Source organism: Xiphophorus couchianus, chromosome 20, assembly GCF_001444195.1.
Source record: "Xiphophorus couchianus chromosome 20, X_couchianus-1.0, whole genome shotgun sequence".
Taxonomy (NCBI): Eukaryota; Metazoa; Chordata; class Actinopteri; order Cyprinodontiformes; family Poeciliidae; genus Xiphophorus; species Xiphophorus couchianus.
This window is the reverse complement of record NC_040247.1, coordinates 16,811,828-16,833,526: the sequence shown is the minus strand read 5'-3', so window position 1 is coordinate 16,833,526 and position 21,699 is coordinate 16,811,828. Positions and strand designations below refer to the sequence as shown.

The 21,699-nt window shown below is 38.7% G+C and overlaps 2 protein-coding genes across 3 annotated transcripts; one reads left to right on the top strand and one right to left on the bottom strand.

Moving 5' to 3' along the window:
* LOC114134875 (G-protein coupled receptor 61-like) lies at nucleotides 1-6,897 on the bottom strand. Of its 2 annotated transcripts, none has more exons than XM_028001731.1 (2): nucleotides 6,340-6,897; nucleotides 1-4,157 (listed from the first exon to the last, which is right to left on the bottom strand). In XM_028001731.1, exon 2 carries the CDS (start codon nucleotides 4,003-4,005, stop codon nucleotides 2,596-2,598), a length of 1,410 nt encoding a protein of 469 aa, XP_027857532.1. In that variant the 5' UTR covers nucleotides 4,006-4,157; nucleotides 6,340-6,897; the 3' UTR covers nucleotides 1-2,595. The 2 variants fall into 2 exon arrangements, with proteins under 2 accessions (XP_027857532.1, XP_027857533.1); XM_028001732.1 differs by having other exon boundaries at nucleotides 6,463-6,897.
* Nucleotides 6,898-16,398: 9,501 nt separating this feature from the next.
* On the top strand, nucleotides 16,399-21,696 carry LOC114136147 (amphoterin-induced protein 1-like). Its single transcript, XM_028003963.1, has 2 exons — nucleotides 16,399-17,606; nucleotides 18,339-21,696. The coding sequence occupies exon 2, from the start codon at nucleotides 18,402-18,404 to the stop codon at nucleotides 19,752-19,754; it is 1,353 nt and encodes a 450-aa protein (XP_027859764.1). The 5' UTR covers nucleotides 16,399-17,606; nucleotides 18,339-18,401; the 3' UTR covers nucleotides 19,755-21,696.
* Nucleotides 21,697-21,699: the final 3 nt, after the last annotated feature.

Below are 21,699 nucleotides of genomic sequence, written 5' to 3'. Positions count from 1 at the left end.
TGTTTTACAAACATATAAAGTCTTTATTACAACACTTTCTTCCACTCAAGGTTTGGCCTTTTCCCCTGAACACATTCATATTGTTGCAGAACAGCGGAAGTTATTCTTTTTTTGTTGTTGTCACAGCATAAAATTGATCTCTGAACAAAAGCGAACCCTATAACACATCATTCACAGTTTGGGATTATTATTTAGTCATGATGAAAAAAAAAGTGTCAAGCTTAACAAGTGTTTGATTTTTGACTGGCATTATCACTAAAACAACCCTTGAGAAAATACTATGTAAACCCTGTTTCCATGTAAGAAAGATTATTTCTGACAGTCATGTCGATATATTTTATCCTTAACAGTTTGCTATAAAATACCAGCTGAATACATTGTCAAGGTCAGAAACTTTATAACTATTATTCCTAGTAAACCTTTAAAAAGCAGATGCTCTGTGGTTCTTACATTAACTTAGAGTGCAGAAATTATACCTGACTGAAAACACTGAACCATAAAAATCCTCCTCTCCTGCACTGAGGTACTGTGAAAGCCCCTGATAAGGTTCGTCAAAGTAAAAAATGTCTACAGGCAAAAACATAGCAACAAGTTCTGCTTACTTGTTAAGAAAACAAAAAATATTGTCTTGCTTATCTTTAGTTTAATGTTAAAAGCTGAGATTCACAATATAAAAAACTGCACTCACTGAGTGGCATACACAACATAAACATATACGTTCTTGCAAAAAAAATAAACACAGTTTATTACATTAAACAACAAAAGAAACAGAACCCTGTTGGGATGTAATGCAGTGCTCTCATACAATACTGTTTAAAAAGCCATATCCAAATATCCTGCTTAATAAACTGCATGGCAGAGAGTTTCAATAACCCTGAAGATGTTTTTTAATCTAAATGGAGCCACTTTAAATCTCACCTGATTTCTTAGAAGAAATTAAAGAAGGTCTTATTTAAAGAAAGGAAGCTGTATCATCTGCACCGCTTCCATTAAAAATTAAACCACCTGGCTGGATTTGGGGACTGGCATTTTCATTTAACAGATGAAAGCCAAATTACCTGTTATAGCTTTTATTTTATTGCTGTCTTGTTCTAATTTTCATAGAAATTTCCCAAAACCAACTTTTTTTAGACCACGTAGACTTCAAAATGTTGTATTTGTATCATAGACTTTATATTTGATCCCCTAAAATTACAAAATAATTCCCTAAACATTTGCAATTTAAAGCGCCATTTTGTTCCCCTCATGCAACTAGATTTTTAAATACTGTTACAATTTATGACTTTGCTTTGTTTAAAGGGTTCTTTCAGTGTGAATTCTCAAGGTTCCCTTCATTATTGTACTGAGCTGAGTGTTTGTGTTTAAAGCCAAAGTGCAACAAGTTCTTCAAAATTCATCCCTTGTATATGAATTTCCATTTTCACAAGGAACAGTTTGAAATACAATCCTTTACAATCTCTTGCAGAAATATTGATACCTTTTGAAACTTTTTCACAATTTGTCAAATTATTTATATGGATTTACTGTATATGTGGCAGACCGACAGAAAGTAGAGCATAATTGTGAAGTGTGAAGTGGAAGGAAAATAATACATAGTTTTTAGCTTCTCTAAGCTGGTGCATTTTTAACCGTGAGTCTTTTCACTGTTTGTCCAGTTTTAGACACATTCAGATTAGGCCTGAACTTTGACTATGCTTAAACATGCTGTGATTTAAGCCACAGCATTTTACCCTAAACTTTCTGATTGTTTAGGGTAGTTATCTTGCTGAAAGGTAAAACTCTCAGTTTCAATTGTTTTGCACTTTGCAATTTGTTTAAAAATTTAAAGAAATTTCCTACAGCATGTATTATGAAAACAAGCTATTTTGCTTCAAAAGAATGATGTTGCTTTTGATTTTCTAAGCAAAATCTTTTTGTAAAAATTGCTAACCATCGGTTCAGGTGGGCGGCCATCTTGGTAGGTTTGCTACTCACATTCGATTTCTGGAAAGGTTTTGATTTCTACTCACAACCTTTCCGTACCTCATTCAATACCTGAAAGGTTGGGATATTTTTCTCTAACCTGCTTTGAACTTCTCCGCAATTTTATCCCTGACCTTTCTGCTGTGTTCCTTGGTCTATATGATGCTGTTTGTTCTCTAACTGGTCTCTCAAGAAAAACTAGATTTATTCAAAGATCAATTTATACACAGGGATAATATTTGCTTTGGTTTAATTAGGTGACATCTTAAGGCAATGTATTTGAGGGTAAAAGAGGTTAGTAAAGGAATACATGTGGACTCTTTTCAGATTTGTATTTATAAATTTACATATCCTTTTAAGTTTGTAAAAACTTGTGAATCCATAACATTTTCTTTCCACTTCATAAACCCCTTTGAAGCTTAAATAATACACAGACTTTTCAGTTGCAATGTAAAAAGTGTGAAAAAGCTCAATTGGTATTTAAACTTTTGTGAGGCACCATAAGTTTGTCACTATAGGAGCTGAAAAATATAGTGAAACCCTAATGGGTCAAACCAAGTCACATCTTTCAACAAAAGTGAAAAAAGAGGGAATTTCCTGGAACTCTCTACATCTTTGCTTGCAACAAAAAACCTAATTGTCTGTATATATGTGGTTGTTTTTTGCCTGTTCAATCTCAATAAACTCTGAAGTCTCCTCGGCAATCTGTCCAGGAATGCGAAAATCAAAAGGAATGGGTTGTGCTATCTCAGTCGGTTGGCACTGAGCAACAGGGCAGCAGGCTTCTCCCCCCTTCGGGCTGGAAGTGCTGCGAGAGTTTTGAGGGTCCAGGTTGCAGGCAGTGCCTTGAAGAAACTGAAGAAAGTTCTCCTCTATGGACCCGTCACGGCTCGGCAGTCTGTCCTCCATTTCGACCCCAGCTCTGCGAAACAGGCAAGGAAGATGCTTGCCGAGCTCCTCGCGGATCTGTCTGTTCAGGCAGCCGTAGAAGAACGGGTTGGAGGTGAAGCAGAAGTAACCGATCCAGGTCACCACCTCTTCCAGAGAGGCCAGCGCAGCGGGTGGACTGGCAGCCAGAGCTGAGTACAGGTGGAAAGTGAAGTAGGGCAGCCAGCAGCACAGGAACTGCCCACCTACAGCCGCCAACACGGCCGCAGCCTTTCCTCCCCCGAAGGGTCGGTGGGGAGTGGCTCTGTCGGTGCCAGTCCCCGTCCCAGAGCTTGTGACCATGGTGGACCTGCTGCTGAGCGACTCTGACCGCTGCCGACGCGGTGTGTCCATCCAAGTAGGAATCGGCCCGTGGTGCATGGCGGCCACCCGAGCCACTTTGAACATGTTGCAGTAGACGACGAGGATAACCAACAGTGGGCAGAGGAAGTACACCAGAGTGAAAAGGACCATGAAGGCTAAGCGGTTTGAGCTTCCTCCAGTCCAGTGAAGGGAGCATCGCCTGTGACCCTGAGAGGTGGGGGGAGGTGGGATGGCCCCTCCACCTCCTCCACCGACCCCACCGCTCTCCAGGAGAGGAGTTCTTCCGCCTTGCAGGAACCAAGCGAGCAGCGGCAGAGCAGACATGGCCAGAGCTTTGACCCAGATCCCCACCAGCACCGAAGCCACCAGACCAACAGTCATCTTCACCTCATAACGCATGGGATGTATGATGTAGTAGTACCGCTCCACGTTGATGACGGAGATTGAGAGAATGGCAGCACTGACTAGGCACACGCTAAGAAAGACGTAGCTCCGACACAAGGCCTCGCCAAAGAAGGCCCGGTTCGAGAGCATGCCGAGTGGCATCAGCACCAGGGCTGCCAGGAGGTCCACCACACACAGGTGGAAGACAAAGGCAAACTTGTGGAGCTGCGGGGCCTTCGCGATGACTGCCATGACAGCCAAGTTGCCCACCACAGCCAGCAGATCCATGAGCAGCATTGCTAGCAGGGCTAGCGCCTGGGACAGAGCCCAGCCTTCGGGCAGCAACAAGGCGGACACGTTGGAGACGGGCTGTGGAGTCGTGTGGGAGGAGTTCCACGTTGGCTCCATTGAAGGGTAGGATGGGGCAGGCGGGCGGGGTCAGTCACAGGCCCATCACCCATCCTTCAAAGCCAGGGAGCACGGTCAGAAAGTATGAGGTTTGAAAATTAGGTCAAATGTTGTCTTGTGGGTCCAGAGGGTGATGCTGGGATTGTCAGAGTCTTCAGTCACATCCCGTGTTAACATGAAAAGAGAAGAAGAAAGGTGAATGAGTGAGTCAAAGTTTGAATGTGTCATTTATGTATTCAATCACTGATCAATAAAATAATTTTTTACCACTTTTGCAGCACTGTAAAAACACAAAATCTAACCAAGTATTTTTCTAATATTAGTTCACTTGAAATAATGCAAAACTAACTTACAACTTTTCAACAAGATAAAGAAGGTTGTTTTAAGTAAATAATTCCTTAATATTGATTAAAAAAAGTACTATTTCCACTGGCAGATTATTTCACTTATAAAATGGAAAAATTGTCTTGTTATAAGTGAAATAATCCACCAGTGAAACTAATTCATATTTTTATAAATATTAAAGAATGATTTAATTAAAACAAGCTCCTACATCTTGCTGCAAAGTTACGTATAAGTTAGTTTTGTCGTATTTCTCATCTTTGCAAATGAATTCTTCAAACTTTTCCACAATTACAACCACACATTGTTTCTTATTGAGATCTTAGAAGATATACCAACACAAATTAGAGCATAATTGTGAAGTGGTAGCAGAACACATGATTCTCAAGTTTTCTTTTTATTGTGGTGTGCATTTTTATCCAGACCCATTAACTTTTGATTCTTTTGAGGTTAGTCTCTTTTGGATATGAACATACAGACTGAAATCTGATCACCCAGTATTCTTTGCATTGCTTAGGATTGGTCAAATTAAATGGGCTGTGAACAGCAACTTCTAAGTCTTGCCAAAGTTTCTCAATAGGATTCAGGTCTGGACTTGGACTTGGCCATTCTAGCATGAGAGATATGCATATCTCTCTTCCACATATATTCTACTTCTCCACAGGGGGGATATCTGCTTTTTAACTCTTTTAACAATGAAAACTGAACGGTTTCTTTATGAGATGTTCAAAGTCTTAAACTTTTTCAGAACTTTATCCCTGACCTGTCTAAACTGGATTTACACCGAGATTAAATCACACACACTTTTTTATCTTTGAAGGCTCATGGTTGCACTGGGTTTTATTTGGTGGCATCAGAGTAAAGGGTCTACATGCATATCAATGTCCCATTTGTTTATGTATTTCTTTAAGAATTTGAAAAACTTGCATAGGTTTCCATTTATTTCCTAATTACGTTTTCTTGTGAGTTAGTCTAATCACATCAAATACAATAAAATATATGACAATTTGGGTTTGTAATGTGACAAACTTCAAGACACATTCATACTTTTGCCAGGGCTTATATGTGGAAAAACCTTTAGCCCATTTTTAGCAACAAAGATAAGAATATTCTGAGCCCAATAAGGTATAGGTGCAAACACTTTAACGCTAGTCCTCTTGAAAACAAATAAAGCACTTTAGAAAACTTTATGGACAAACAATCTGATTAATCCAGAGTATTTTGGATAAACACCAGCAGGTGATGTCCTCTGTTTCCAAGCATACATCCTCTGAATGCATGAATGCAAGCTAATTCACCAAAACTAATCCTGCCACCGAACAGGCAATCCTTCCACCACATCCTGTTCTTGTTGTATAACTTAAACCTCATATTTTCAACCTCTTACAATGAAATACAGTCTCTGATTTACAGAAACCCCAGAACAGCATGTAGGTCTAAATATGCTGATCATTCTCTTGGTGCATGCTCACCAGAATAGGATGTCGGCCACTTATTAACTAAATTCAGTCTCAGTTTCGCATAATGTTTGGACCGATGTCAAAACGTACATGTTTTACTGCTGCTCTGCAGTTTTACATTCATCTTACATCTGACGAGGATGCAGGGATTCTCTGTGTCCTGTCTGTGATGCCAGTTGAGCAAATCTGGGTAGACAAATCCAGCCTTAATGTGTCTTATAAGCTCTGATTCACTGTCCTCCCAGAGCATCGTCTGCACATCACACACAGAGCTACTCCCAGTTCAGCTGAGCCCTGGTACCTGATGTGGTCCGGTCTCACCCGCTTATTCATTTGTATGTTAATCGTTATTGTTTGGAAAATAACGTAGGAAAAGGAGGCCAACATGATTTAAACATTTTTAAACGTCACATTACGGTTAATGAAGATGCATCTGTTGCAGATTAGATGGGAAGAGAGGAAGCATGCAGGAGAATATGTGGAGAATCAGAGACAGTGACGGGAACAGAGCAGGAAAGAGAGCACTGTGTACCTGAACCAGAATATTTCCCTGATGCCGCTGTCTGCTGCTGCTGCTGCTGCTGCTTCTGTCTTTGAGGATGGAAATGATTTTGCTCCCACTGCTGAGCTTCATACTGGAAATCAATCACTGTACCTTGTGAACACTGTTGGGGCACTTCCCATGGAGTAAAGCAACCTCTTTTCCCATCCCTTCATCTGCCCTGAGCATCCTGCTCCCTGGATGACTGCACGGCTGTGGCAGCAGGGATTCTTCTGAAATGCTGCTGATGCAAATGCTGGCAGAGAAGCTCCCTCTCTCTGCGTTCCCCCTGCGCTCACACACAGTGACCGCAGAGATGGAGCAGGAGGCTGCGAGGAGCAGGACCAGAGATGCTGCCGCTGCTGGGTCCTAGTGTCCACAATTTTTACATACAAAAATATGAAGCGAATGTGAAAGTAACAGAAACCATCAAAATATATCCAGTGTCTGTCTGTGGAAAGAGGGGGGTTGTTTGTTGTTGTTTCTGTTGTGATTATGTCAAGTATTGCTGAGGAGCTTGGAAGATGTTAGCAAATATGATCTTTAGAGTACATCAAAAATAATTTGCCATTTCTCCCAAATTTCCTTTTTTTCTGAAAGTTGCGCTGTAAAAAAAAATGACCGCACAATTTTTTTTACATGAAACATTTTTTTCACCTAAAAAAAATGGTTGTTTTTTACATGAAAAACAAACGTTCATACAATTTCATACATAAAAGTAAGACATTCAGTAAAAACTATAGATAGTCAGAAAAAACTAATATTCTTTCAAAATTTTTTCTGATGTAATGGAAAATATGAATTGCTGTTAGAGCCATTTAAGTTTTTTCCCACATTAATCACCCATTAATTGTTCACTAGCTCTTCAATAGAGGGCTCTGTTAAATGAAAGAAAATTCAGTTTGTAATTTTGAATCTTTCTTACACGGTAAACATAAACCAGTGGGCTCCCATAACTGCATGAATTTCAACTATGACCATAAATATAAATTTTGTTTTGCATACTGAGAATGAGAATACTCTGAAAGTTGAGTTGACTATTGCATATTTTAGCATCTTATTAATTTAACTTTGTTAAAGTTCACAGAATAATTCTCGTTGTTTGATGGTTGTGCCTGTGATGAACCAATAGTCTTGTGAAGATAAGCAGGTGTTCACAGTGGAACCGTATCAATGTTACTTTATTTTTGTTTCTATAAGGCAATTTTCCTTCTAGCCAGGTGAAAAACATAAAAAAAAAACACAAACATAGACACAATTGCTCAACGGCATTGGCAAAAACACCAGAACAAATACCAATTAAACACAATCAGTTTTTAATTGGTATCTGATTCAATGAATTAAATTGTTTCTTTGTGTTGGAGCTCGGTTTGTTCACAAATACTGCAAATCTCAGCAAATAATAACCAATTGTTCTTGACTGGTTTTCAGATCATCCAATCAGACATGGCCGACTCTTCCAGATTTCACTAAACCTAGACTGAATGCTGTTAGTGGTGGTGATGCTCTTAACAGGAAGACCTTATAAGACCTTGATTACAACCTCTGAGAACAACTGACATGTCTGAACACGTTGCCTCCATTATAATTACAAAAAAACTGCATTTTACAGTTTCAAGCACCTATCGTTCTCATTTCAGATTATTTTACCACTTTATCAATAACAGTTTGTACTAATTTCACACGTTTAAACTTTCTTTGTGCTAAAGGTTTGCAGAGACGGAGGAGCATTGATTAGGACAGACCTCAGCCTCCTCCGTTCTCAAACGGGGACCCTTGTTGCCACAGTGATCTTTTTCACATACTGTTAATCTCATTGGCCTGTCTGTGGAGAACAATGAAATCTGGCTTATTATGGATAAAGCTACTGTACAGAAGGAGTGGGCATGAAGCTCCTGAGTCCTGGATGTTACATATTTGCATTTGCAAGGTCCCTCACAGAAATAAACAAAATATTTGCATCTCTTTAAAACCACATCTTGCTCCTTTTTCAGTATTAAAATCCAAATTTGAATTTGTTGTACCTTCAGCGAATGTGATCTAATATTTTTTATAGACTGAATATGACAATTTCAAGTTGCATAAGGAAATATTTATTGTCTGTTTGAAACAATTTGGAACAGAGGGATTCTGTGGGGCGGTGTTGAGCAGTCAGTATCCTACCTCCAGCAGAGCTCTTTCTGAATGTCTTCTATTTGTATAAACACAGATTAGTTTAGATCTGACAGCATGCCTTGAGATCACTGTATGTTAAAATAGAATTCAGTTTCAAAACATTTATCTGAAAATATCTGAACATATCTGTTTAACACGATATTATAGCTTTTAATCAAAGGAGAAAACAATTAAATTATTCTTACTGGTTCAAAAATTGTATAACATGGTGACAGCCATTTTGATTTTGATGTTCAAAGCTGTAAAACCCTATGACAGCCTCTGCGTGTTTTTAACATTTTTAGACATGGAGATATTTAACATCAACCTTAAAAATTCAGAGAATTTTAAATAATGAAAATCGACTAAAACCTTTTTTAATTTGTCTGTACAGTATAATGTAGTAAAATAATTAAAAGTAGAACAACCTTGTCTGCATTTTCACTTAAAATTAATGAAAATACACAGAAGTGTAAACTGTTTGCATAGGCTGTTATTTGCACATTTAATTTACTCCATTAAAATGTTTCTGCTATATTTATAATGTAAGTTTTTATCTTGCCTCAGTGCTACTGTTTCTTTTTTTTAAAGCCAATTGCTTACTTGTACTTGTTCTTACAATGAGACATTAAACTGCATAATTTTCAATAAAAAAACATTAAAAATTTTGAACTTTTGACCGATAGTGTATGTAATTTTTTAGCACTTAAAAAAATTACACTGACTTTTTTGCAGCTTTACCTTAATTCTGGTATAAATCATTGTTTCTCAGAACCTTCAAGTTCCACTATTAGAGTAGCATTTTGAGCATAATCCTGCAGATGGTTTAATTACAAAACTTCATAATATGAGAAAACATGCTGCATATGGATGTGTAGGTTAACGAGGCAGCGCTCACTTACTACAGTTGTCATGGTGAAGATGTATCAAGTGTCTCGTAACACTAAGAAAAAATTAGAAACACACACAATGCCTCAAAAACGCCAGGTCTGAGAGAAAAAACCCACTGTAGCTATGCAGTGTGATTTTAGTGCATCGTGTGAGTCAAACTGTAAGTTAGCATCAGCATCCAGGTTGGGGTGTGTGCGTGTGTGTTTGTGGGCGTGTGCGCGCGGTGTGTGTGTGTGCAGGGGTGAGAGTGTGTGTGTGTATCAGGTGCTGACTCGCGACAAAAATAGCACAGTCTTGCTCGGCCGGCAGCACCAATCACTGCCACCACAAATACAATGGTTTCCATGGCAGCCTTGAAAATAGACTCCAACGTTCGCACTCAGAAATAGCAAAAGGACGCTGCAAAAGCCCCAGAGAGCCTCCACTGCCAATAATAACTACCCACAGATACGGACATGCAAAACAACAGCAGCACTCAGAAATTAAGTCATGCCATTACATTTACCAAAACATAATTTCTGCCTCCTACGCAAACAATCAGCTCCAATTCAAACGCACTTACAGTATGGGGTGTGCTAAACATTAGGGCAAACATTAACCGGCTTTGTGTTTAATAACATAAAAGCAAAAAGCACAGAGAGGCTGCTCAGTCAAGCTGCTCGAACGCCAACATCAGCGAAGGAGAGAATATTTACAAATGCCTGAGAAGAATCTTTCATGTCTCATTATCAGACGACTTCTAAAAGTAAGAAAAATGTGTTACAGTGATGGTTCAGGAGATAAAGTGGTAAATGTTGCCTTGGAGACTCTTAGAGAGAAAGGGATTTTTCTCTCTAAGAGAAAGCCAAATATGTTAGGATTTTTTATCAGTACCTTGGAAACAACTAGAAATAAGTCAGAGACAACTGAACCAGGTGAAGGAGTTGCTTCTGGTCTAAATGGTGAACCTTTCTAGTTTATATCATATTTGTCTGGGTAATATGGCTGTGAAGACTTCACTTTGAACCATTATTTAGTTAATTTTGGTCTTTGAACGAAAACCTGACCATTTTACCTTCATAACTCATTCAGTTTTAATTGTATTTGAAAACATCACAAACTAGTAACATGGAATCAAAGTACATTAGAGTCTATTTTTTGTCATATCTAAAGTTTTATCTATATGTACCCTTCTGTGTTCCCATAGAAATAACTCTTACCCGAGTGCTTCTATGTTGTCTGGTGTTTTTTTTCCTGAATAAAGCCATTAATAGCTATTAGTACTGTTTCTTTTGAGCACAATTCCTGGATCAGAGCTTCTGTGTTCAGTCAAATCTCTTTCTTGGATAAAGAAATTGCTGGAGCAAAAGCCTCCATTAACTTTGTGTTGTTTGTTTTGCTTTCCCATAGAAAATACCTGATCTGTGTTTGTCTGTTTCCTAAACAAGGTCACAAGTAGCAATTAATTACATTTAATATTTGTGCTTATTTCACATGGAAAGTACTGCAGGTTCTGTGTTTCTTTGCTTATTTCTTCACTTGATGAATCCGCTAACATCTATCAGAACCATTAACTCTGTAAGTTTTTCTTTACTTTTGAAAGTAATGCCTTCTGTGCTTCAGTGAATTTCTTTACCACATGATGCTATTAATATTGTTACCAACAACTTGTCGTCTGTTTTTTTCTTTCCCATAGAAAGTACTGCTGGGCCAATGCTTCTGTGTTTAACCGTGTCTCTTCCCTGAATAAATCCAATTATAAATGTTACAGTAATTAACTTTGTGTACTCTTTTTTTTTTCTTTTCCATAGAAATGAAGGCATAAGTGGAGCTGCTTGTGCTTAACATTGTGTGATATTTTCTTCTTTCTTGTAGAAAATACCCCTGATCCTCCAATATTTAACTGTATTGGAATAACTTGGACTGATCTAAAAGGAATTTGCATAAAGCTGAATTTTATATTATTGCACACAAATAGGAACTGTTTGTGAATTAGCACTGAATTTAAATGAATTAATATATTTTTAAATACAACAGAACCATTTTAGCAATAGTGATTAGCCAATGACTTTAGGAGAGTACAGAGCAACACTGCATATATATTGAAGAATTGGTGAAAAACTTGGTATATTCATGTCTTGCTTGAAAGATGTTACATGTTTGAAGACCAACATGTCAAACAGAGACAGACAGCAAGGATCAATCATAACTATCAGCCTCAGCAGGAAACTATTACCGGATAAAGCATTATTAAAACATAATTTCTTTAAAATAAGTCGCAGAATAAGTCACATGACTCATATTTAGTATGAAGTAATATTTCTTTGGACTGACGTCATTAATGTATTGAGTTTGATTTTGGGTGAATGCCTTACATCTGATGTAACATGAGTTTGTCTTGTTTTGCTTGGGTTTGGGTTGGTGTTGTTTTTTTGTTGTTGTTGTTTTGTTTTGTTTGATTTGGTTTATTTTGGTTTTTTGATGTTATACCAGACTGAATCACACTGGAAACAGCAGCAGCCTGTAAGTTCAGACAGTTGAACTTACAGGCTTGACCAGATGGTGGCAGTGTGTCCACTGTATTGCACAATGTGCAGCAGTAGCTGTCCAGTAGAATCAATGTGATAAGAGTTTACAGTAATTGGCCAGAGAAACTCCCGTTAGTTTACAAATTGTGGATCACTTTTTGTTTTGCTTTTGTTATTTTGTTTGTATTTCCTCTAATTCATGAAAAGCGCTTTGAATTGCCTTGTTGCTGAAAATGTGCTGAGCAGGTAAAATGATCTAACCTTACCTTACAATGACTGTTCTTATATATGTAGCAGTGTGGTGCAGAATATCAGAGGAATGCTCACTTATATTTCAAGTTTCATGAAGTACATGCATGAAGAATTTGACTTCTGTTTCCTTGCAACTCAAGCATGTAATTATGTTTGAGTCATAACATATGACATTCATAACTTTTGTTCAAAGTGTTGAATAAAAATTACAGACTAATTTGGAGTCTTATCAAAACATTTTTAAGTCAAAGAGAGGATTTATGACAGAAGTTTTGGTTTGGGTTTATTTGGGTTAACATGACGTGACAGGCTGCACAGTGGCGCAGATGGTAACACTGTTGCCTTGCAGCAAGAAGGTCCTGGGTTCGATTCCCAGCCCGGGGTCTTTCTGTTCTCCCTGTGCATGCATGGGTTCTCTCCTCCCACAGTCCAAAAACATGACTGTCAGGTTAATTGGTCTCTAAATTTTCCCTGTGAATGTGTGTGTGGATGATTGTTTGTCCCGTCTGTCTCTGTGTTGCCCTGCGACAGACTGGCGACCTGTCCAGGGTGTACCCCGCCTCTCGCCCGGAACGTAGCTGGAGATAGGCACCAGCAACCCTCCCGACCCCATTAGGGACAAAGGGTGAACAGAAAATGGATGGATGGATGATGTGACAGTCGGCTGAATGTTGTTGCAGTTGCTTGCACTGCTGATTATCTATAAAATGGTCCAGGTTTTCATCTCAGTCTGTTTAGAGTGTTCTTGTATCTGTGCACAAACAAGACGAAAACATGTTAGATAAATTCTCCATGCCTGAGTGTGGTTGTCTGTATTTTGTGTCTCACTGTTGCCCTGGTAACCTCTCAAGGTAATACCTCATCAATCTGACCACAAAAGATGTATGCATCAGCCTGCAAGTGTTAAGCTGCAGGCTGTTCTGCAGTAATTGTCCTGTAGGATGAAGTGACTACAGAACAATTACAAGTCTTTGTTGCAGAGAGAAGGGAATTCACAAAGCAGTGTGGTCACCTTCATTTTTTTTTGCAACAGTTTTGCACCACCTGCTTGCTTTGTTATCAAGAAATCTGCACTAAATACATGGATATGTAAAAAAAAAAAAAAAAAATTGTCATCCCAGTTTATTTCGCAAAGTCAAAACACAAACAATAAAAAAAATTCAATTAGCGAGTTGAAAACAGAATCCTATTTTCTTTTTATAAATACAGAAAAAAATATTTCCTAATTATTTAAATGTGGGGGAAACACCATAACAACAAGACACTATGTGCTCAGCAGCTGATCTGCCTTTCTGTCTACGTACTTTCAGAGAAAGACGCTCAAACTTAGACTTGGACATATTTAGCTCCTACAAGTAGCTTTGTAAATTTGTCAAACATTTTTTAACTGAATGCAACAAAAACATGAGGACTTAGAGCATCTGTGCTTCCTCAGTCATCGTCTGTACAGGTGAAGTCCAATTACATTATTTTTTCTAAAGCACCTTGAGATCATATTTATTGGGAATTAGCCCTACTTTAACTACACCGTAAATTCTAATTTACGGTAAAACACCGGCAGCTGTGGTCGCCAGAATTTTACCGTATAAATCAGTATTTATCCATATTTACACGGAACCAAACAAACCAAATCCCAAGAAAATAAAACATTTACAGCAAAATCTAGGCTTATTTTGTGTGACTGAGGTCAAAGTCTTGTGTTCACAGCCAAATATACTTTAAAAATAAACTGGAGGAAGAGTTAAAAGGAAATAAATGAATGTATTTTCTTTGTGTGTATTAAATTTTAAATGTATTAAAATCTAATAAATAAGTGGCAACAATTCATCCAGAAGCAATTTATCTGTATCAATACAGATATGTAAATTAGAGCTTTCTTTTTCTTCTTCTTTTCTTTTTACAGTGTAAGCTTAATTAAATTTATTTCAATAATTTACATACATTTTTACCCATCTGTAGTGCTTTTGGTTGTATTTATAAATAATCTAATGCTACAGTTGCTTTACTTCACTGTATTGTTATAAACCAACAGTTTAATGCATAATCAAACAAAAATCAATATGGATCACCTTCAATTTATCAAAGTGTTTAATTCACGTCCATTTATTTTCCTGACTTGGTCCAGCAGACATCTGCTCAGCAGAGTAACAGGGTGAACTCATCAAGCTAATGGTCCAATGCGCACTGGACGTCTCTGGATGTTACCCTATTACCAGCTGCCGGTGGCCCCTGGCGGCTCCTCGTTTATAATTCCCAGCAAAATCAAAAATCAGTCTAACATCTAAATCAACCTTTCTATCTGATCCTCCAAAGCTCAGTGCAGATCAAACCAGCAGCTCTGTGAAAAGGCTGTTGTGACAGCTGCTGAGCTAAAAATCACAACTCCCGGGAGACAATACCACATTGTGATCGTGACTGCGTTACGGCAAAACATCGCTCTCATTCGAAAGAGTCAAAAGCTGCGGGAACAATTATGATCCTGCTGGTTTAAAAACGACATTGCTGCCTTTCGTTCTTCTCTTTGTTTACAGGTTATGACAAGCAGTATGTGATATTATTTACTGACTATTTTTAAAACTCCTGCATCATGTACTCACAGTTATTTCAATTCAATAAAATAGGCTTTCATAATAAAGCTAATTTGTTTCAATAAGTACATATCTTTCAGCAATTCAATTCAAAATCACTTACTTTTTAAACTTTTCATGATTTTGTCATAGGAACAGCTATAAAAATGTCAAAACATAATTTAACACAATAATAAAGTAATTTTCATTACAGAAATGTAAGTCTATAAAATCTATAGTATGATGGTGATTTTGATATATTTTATCAATGCTTTGGAAAAAATAACAGAAAAAGAGGTTGAGAAATAAAATATAGCATTCTACTAAAACCCACACCTTATAACAATGTGTAACAATTAGTAGCAAGTATGAAACCTCAATTATTAATTTCATCCATCCATTTTCTAACACCCTTGTCCGTAGTGGGGTCGTGAGTGAGTGTGCATGGTTGTTTGTCCTGTCTGTCTCTGTGGGAGAGACCAATTAACCTAACTGTCATGTTTTTGGACTGTGGGAGGAAGCCGGAGAACCCGGAGAGAACCCACCATGCACAGGGAGAACATGCAAACTCCGCGCAGAAAAACCCCGGGCCGGGAATCGAACCCAGGTTGCTGCAAGGCAACAGTGCTACCAACTGCGCCACTGTGCAGCCCTCAATAATAAATTTAATCTCATTCATTTTAATTCATTACTTTACTTATTTGCAAGGAATAAAAAAGAGAAGATAAGAGTACATTTAAAAATGTAAACTAATTTTAATACTTTTCTTGAAAAATCAATAAATAATGCATCATGAATCAGCTGAACTGTTCCGATACATATAAACCTTTATTATTACTATTACTTACATAGTTAATATTCAGATTGTATGATTTAGCATTGGTCTCCTTTATTACAAAAGAATCACAGTTCAAAACACTCAGGGAATTAATGTGGCATGAACCAGATAGATGCCATTTCTAAACCACAGATGGAAATAATGTCAGAAACGTCGTTTACCATGGTGTTGCTTTAACGTCTCTTCTGACACAAAAGTTAATTTTGTAAATCACTTGAAGTCCAGTGTGAAGTTTCCATAGTCATTGATGATTTGGGATCCCATATCAGCTGCATGTGTTGGTTCATAATGTTTTATAAAGTCCAGACTCACAACAGCCTTTCAGAATACTTCACGCTCATCTCTTTTTTTTTTCTTTTTTCTTTTTTTTTTTTACCCCTCCAGGGGGTCTTTTGTGGGCTCTAGTGTCCCTTATATGACAGAAGGCTGACAGGAAACGGGGAAGGAGAGGGGGGGAAGACATGCGGCAAATATCGTCGGGTCCGGGAGTCGAACCCAAGACGGCCGCAACGAGGACTCATGCCACCACGGCACACCCCCGCTCATTTCCTTTTGATGACAACATGTGCAGTGACATTATTGTGATAAAGAAGCTTTTAAATCAAATCTTACATTTAAAAATCCTTCAGACGGGGCGTGCTGTGGTGGCGCAGGGGGTTAGCACGCCCCACATTTGGAGGCCTTAGTCCTCGGCACGGACGTCGCGGGTTCGACTCCCGGTCCCGACGACCTTTGCCGCATGTCTTCCCCCCTCTCCTCACCCTCCTTCCTGTCTGCCTACTGTACAAAAAAATACGAGCCACTAGCGCCGCAAAAACTCTTCTGAGAAAAAAAATCCTTCAGACTAGCAGCAGCAATTAGTAAACATCTGGTAGAGCTGCATATCTTCTGAGCTCATCATACAAGCTACTTCTTAGTGCAACTGGTAAAAATTATATTAAAGGGTTTATAGAGGATCCATGTCATAAAGTGTAGGAGTTCTTAAAGAAACAGGAGCCCAATTTAAATTACAAATTCAAATTTATTTTAAGTCATATTTGATGCATGCAGCATTTTTGTATAAACTGAAATTAACATATTTACCTGATTGTGCTATAAAATGGCCCTATGTGCCTGGAAAACACACTGATGCTGTCCCTTTAAGATGATCCCATTTCTAACTTTTTTAATAAGGAAATCAGTCCAGAGCTGGAGTGATGCTTCACTAGTTTTTGTGAAATTAATTGTCACGTTTTGCTGCATCTTTTCTTTGCTTCCTATATTTATTTTACTTTATTTCTTTAGCTGATCATGTTTCCTACCCTACGTTGACCGGTGCCAGATTTAATCAGACTCATGAAGCACATGACGTTCATGCTCCTGATGCTGAAATCTCATCAGGCTCTGCTTGCTCCTCACGTCTCGTTTTAATGACTGCTGCAGGTTGTGCACAGCGTCTTTGTCCTGACCTTCTGCACAGCTATAAAAAAAAAGTCTTAGATTTTAAACGATAAAATCAAACAATTTAATTACAAATTCAAAAGAATGTAATAATCCTTGGTGATTAATTTTAAGGAACTGGACATAAGTGTAAGGTTTTGCCTAAGGGACACAGCTTTTACTTGATTTTTGTGGTCGTTTTAGTTCATGTCATAAAAACTCACTGCCACCCATAAAAATGCTCTGATATGTTGTGACTATCAGTTCCTGGTGCTGCATCTAAGCAGATTTTCTCATGCACAAGTGGAAAATTTTTTACCCTGTTCCTTTCTACAACACTCGTCTGATAAATGTCATTTTAGCCTGTAAGTGACGTGACTGAGACATTGGAGAGGAGCGGAGGAGAGAGGAGCCTCGGCCCCTCCCTTGCTGTTCACGCCCCTCGGATCGGATAGCAGCAGGCTGCATTTCTCCCCTAGGAGGTCTGGAGGTCTGGTGTGCTCGGTAAACCCCACTCTTCTCTGTTGTGCCGGACTGACAGATGAGACCGCTGATCCCCGCTGCTCACTGCTGGAGAGGAAGAGGATGAGACCGTCCTGTAGCACAGACTCCTGATCACACTGGCTGAAGGTAAAGCAGGACGGCACCCCGTCCTACGGGACAAATGTTTATTGCTCTGCAGGGAAAACTGAAAGGATAGTGAGCCGGAGTAAACTGCATGTCATAATCTTATTTTTTTTTTATTTGACGCAATGATAAATTTGTCATTTTAATCATTGTTTGTGTATTGGTGATTAGATTTTTGCAGACTACACACAACTTTTTTGTTGTCTCTCCACCACTGCACCACTTTGTATTCAGCTTCACAATAACTCAGAGTGAAGTGGCATCTCTTCCTTTGTTTTGGTAGAATCTTTCACAAAAAATGCCTTGAAAAACTATTTACACTTTTCATGTTGCAATCATCATAAACTTCAATGTTTTTTCTATTAGTGTTTTACATTTACTTTTTTCCAAACCGTGTTTCTGTATTGAATAATGTTGAGATGAAGCTCCGGGACTCCTTCAATTTCTTCCAAATTGATTCGCATTTCAGATGTTTTCATTCTAAATTTGTCTGTTTGTCAAAATATCCAGTCAATTAGTGTGCTTCTGCACATTAATGAGTAAATTTGACATTATTCGGAAAGAGCTTTGTCAGAGCATCAATTCTAAAATATATTTGAAGACCATAATTCTCCAGCAGTTTTCTTCTGCTCCAGAATTATTCTCAAGTTTGAGTTGGTTCATCACTTTATATCCCAGTGCAATAATTTGAACTTAGCTACTGTAATACATGTTGTTTGTTTTGTGTCTTTACAGCCTCCAGAATCTGCTCTGGACCCTGGGACACCGTAATCTGGATCTTGCAGAAAGAATCTCAACATGATGTCAAAAAGATGCTTCATTCTATTTCTGCTTCTAGCTTTAGTGTTTCCTGTGGTTAGAGCTAATAGGCTGCTAAAAAGAAAGCCTCAGAACCACCAAAAGCTTTGTGTGTGTGCTAGTGACATCATCAGCTGCACTAATGTGAGTCTAACCAACGCCACCTTCGACCTTCCTCAGCATACAGCAGTTCTGGACCTCAGTTTCAACTCCATCACTCAACTCCGTGCTACATGGACGTCGAATAATCTCAACCAGCTGCAGACGTTACTGCTGAACAACAACAACCTCACCTTCCTCTCCTCTGAGGCCTTCGTGCACACGATAAGTCTACGTTACCTGGACCTCTCCAGCAATCGCCTGGCTCTCTTGGACGAGATCATCTTTGAGCCGCTGGAAAAACTCGAGATACTTCTGCTGTTCAACAATTGCATATCTCAAATCGACCGCTCTGCCTTCCACAGCATGGTCGCTCTGCAGAAGCTCTACTTGAGCCACAATCTGATCTCACGCTTCCCTCTGGAGGTGCTGAAGGAACGGAGCAAGGAGAACTCTCCTTTCAAACTGCTGGATGTTTCCTCTAATAGGATCAAAGTTCTTCCAGTGAAGGAGCTTCAGGCCATGCGCGCCTGGCTCAAGAACGGTGTCTATTTCCACAACAACACGCTTACATGCAGCTGTGAGCTGCATGACCTGGTGGCCTACTGGCACCTCAGGGAGCTAAGCTCTGTGTCTGACTTTGCAGACAGCCACACATGTAACATGCCAGGTAAACAGAATGAAAAAATCCTGAAGCTGAACTGCAGTGAAGTCAAGATTCTGAAGAAAGAAGGCTACTTGGAGGAGACCATGGTTCTCGACTGCGACACCAGACAAAAGTACATGGCGAAGAGATGGGTGCTGCCTGGAAACATATCAGCAAACAACACCACCGTCTTAAACGGTAATTTCCTCAACATCGGGCCGCTGAAGGTGGCAGACTCCGGGGTTTACACCTGCTACGCCACCAACGATTCCCTCAGTGACACACTCCACATTACTGTGGTGGTGTTTAACTCCACTAAGAGGGGCGGGTTGGAAGATCTAAACACAGCGTACACCACCCTGGGAGCATGCGTGGTCAGTATAGTTTTGATCCTGGTCTACCTCTACGTCACGCCCCACTGCTGCAGTTTTTGCTCAGGTGGGAACACGGAGAAGGACGACACCGGGGAGAGCCTCCACTCCTCCACTATGAGCCTCCCTCTGGCCCACGGAGAGCGGGGAGCGGAGGCCGCAGGATTCACCTTCAGGCACGGGGACTTGCAGGAAAGCAAGAACGGAAGACTGAATCCAATAGGCGAGGACGACTAGCAGACAACGAGGAACAGAGACAGAGAGACCTGAGGCGGCATCTGCCAGCTCCGATGTTCCTGTGGTGGGAAAAACAAAATCAAAGCACTGCAGAAACACCAAAGAAGTATTTCTGGTCCAGTTTATTGAGAAAATATCTTAGAACACTTGAAACAAGACAAAACTAAAGCAAAAGTAACTTTTCAGCAAGACATAGGAGCCTGATTTTAGTCAATAGTTACTTAATATTGATGTTAATATTGATGAAAAAGTACTAGTTATAAGTGAAATTACCTGCCAGCGATAGAAAACATTTTCTCCACATTTAAAATTGGGAAATGTCTTGTAGAACTACGGCTAACAATTATTTTAGCGATCGATTATAATCGATTATCTTGATTACATTAGATTAGATTTTATTTCAGTATTTTTGAAGGTGTTTTAGTTTGAGAATTGGTTTATTTCGCAAAAATTGCTATGAAAACACGTTTTTCCCACATCACACAAGTCACGTGATCAGCATTATTATGATAATGATAGATTAATTAATCGATTAATGCGACTAAAAAACCGAGCCCAGTCTGCTGATTTTCATTTAATACTTTTTCTACAACATTACACTTTAAAAGACATAATAAATCAAATAATTAGATTCATTTTAAGTAAATAGCTAAAGCTATCCCACCTGAGGAGTTGTAAGTAGAACTAATAAAGTTTTATTATTATTATATTATTGCTCTTATCTTAAATGCAAAATGTATATATTTTTGCAAAGTTTTAGCTTTATTACTGCTCTGACTGAGGTATTCAACATAGGCCAGCAAAATGGCCTATGTTGAGTCTGTATCCTCCAGTTAATGATTAATTGGTTGATGATTACTAAATTAGTTGATAATTATTGTGATCAACAACTACTCACAAGGAATCCAATTAATTGTTTCAGTTCTACTGTCTTGTTACACTTGCTGATTATTTCACTTAACTAGTAATTATTTACCTTAAACAAGCTCCTACACCTTGTTGAAAAGTTATTTGTTAGTTAGTTTTGTCTTATTTCAAGGGCCAAAATGTTTGTACTAGAAACTAGACCATATGCTAATGGGTTAGAGAAGAGAAATGTCAAGAAAAAAACCAGGATGTGTGAGGAGGAACAAAGGCATCATCACTTTGAAATACCAGGACTGCTGGCTTCGGTCAGAAAACTTCAATTTAGCTGTCAATGATTCTTTCAGAAAGACAATGATCCAAAAACATGTGACCAGATCAACACAGTAACCATTCACCAGACACAGAATCCAGACCTGAAACCTTTAGAGTGAAGTGTGGCAAAGCCGATTTTATTTTAATGTTATTTACACATATTTGCCAAGAAGTGCGGATGACACTGTATGCAGCTTTAATAAAAATCCTTTATAAACGCCTGAAATCTCTCATAAAATCAGTATACTTGCTGTGCACTTAAGAACATGAGCATCTGAGTTACTGTTTGCACTTGTAATGGAAGTGCTTGAAATGCTTTTACAACCACAAAGACTGAGAAACACAAGCCACTGATTGACAAACCGCATGAGAACAAATGGCATCCAATGGCAGCAAAGAAAAGAGAGATCTCATCCTGTGCAGCTCTCAGTGCTGAAAACTGAGATGCTCATATTATGCAAAACAGGCAAAGCTTAATTATCAGCATTAGCAGTTCAGATTTCATGCATTATGCTGCATTCTTGTTGATTTGTTTTATTCTTCACAATGTATGGTGTTTCTTATGCAATTTAACTAATTGCATAAGAAACAATTGTGATTAAATTTTAAATATGAATGTGTCTTTTTCCACTAACAGTGGCCTTTGCTTTTGTGAAGCACATATTTAACATATTTTTTAAGTTTCAGTGGACTGACTTGTGCAACAGAAGCATTACTATCACCACTGTGCTTATTTTATGTTTTATTAAAGATGGCTGTAATTCTT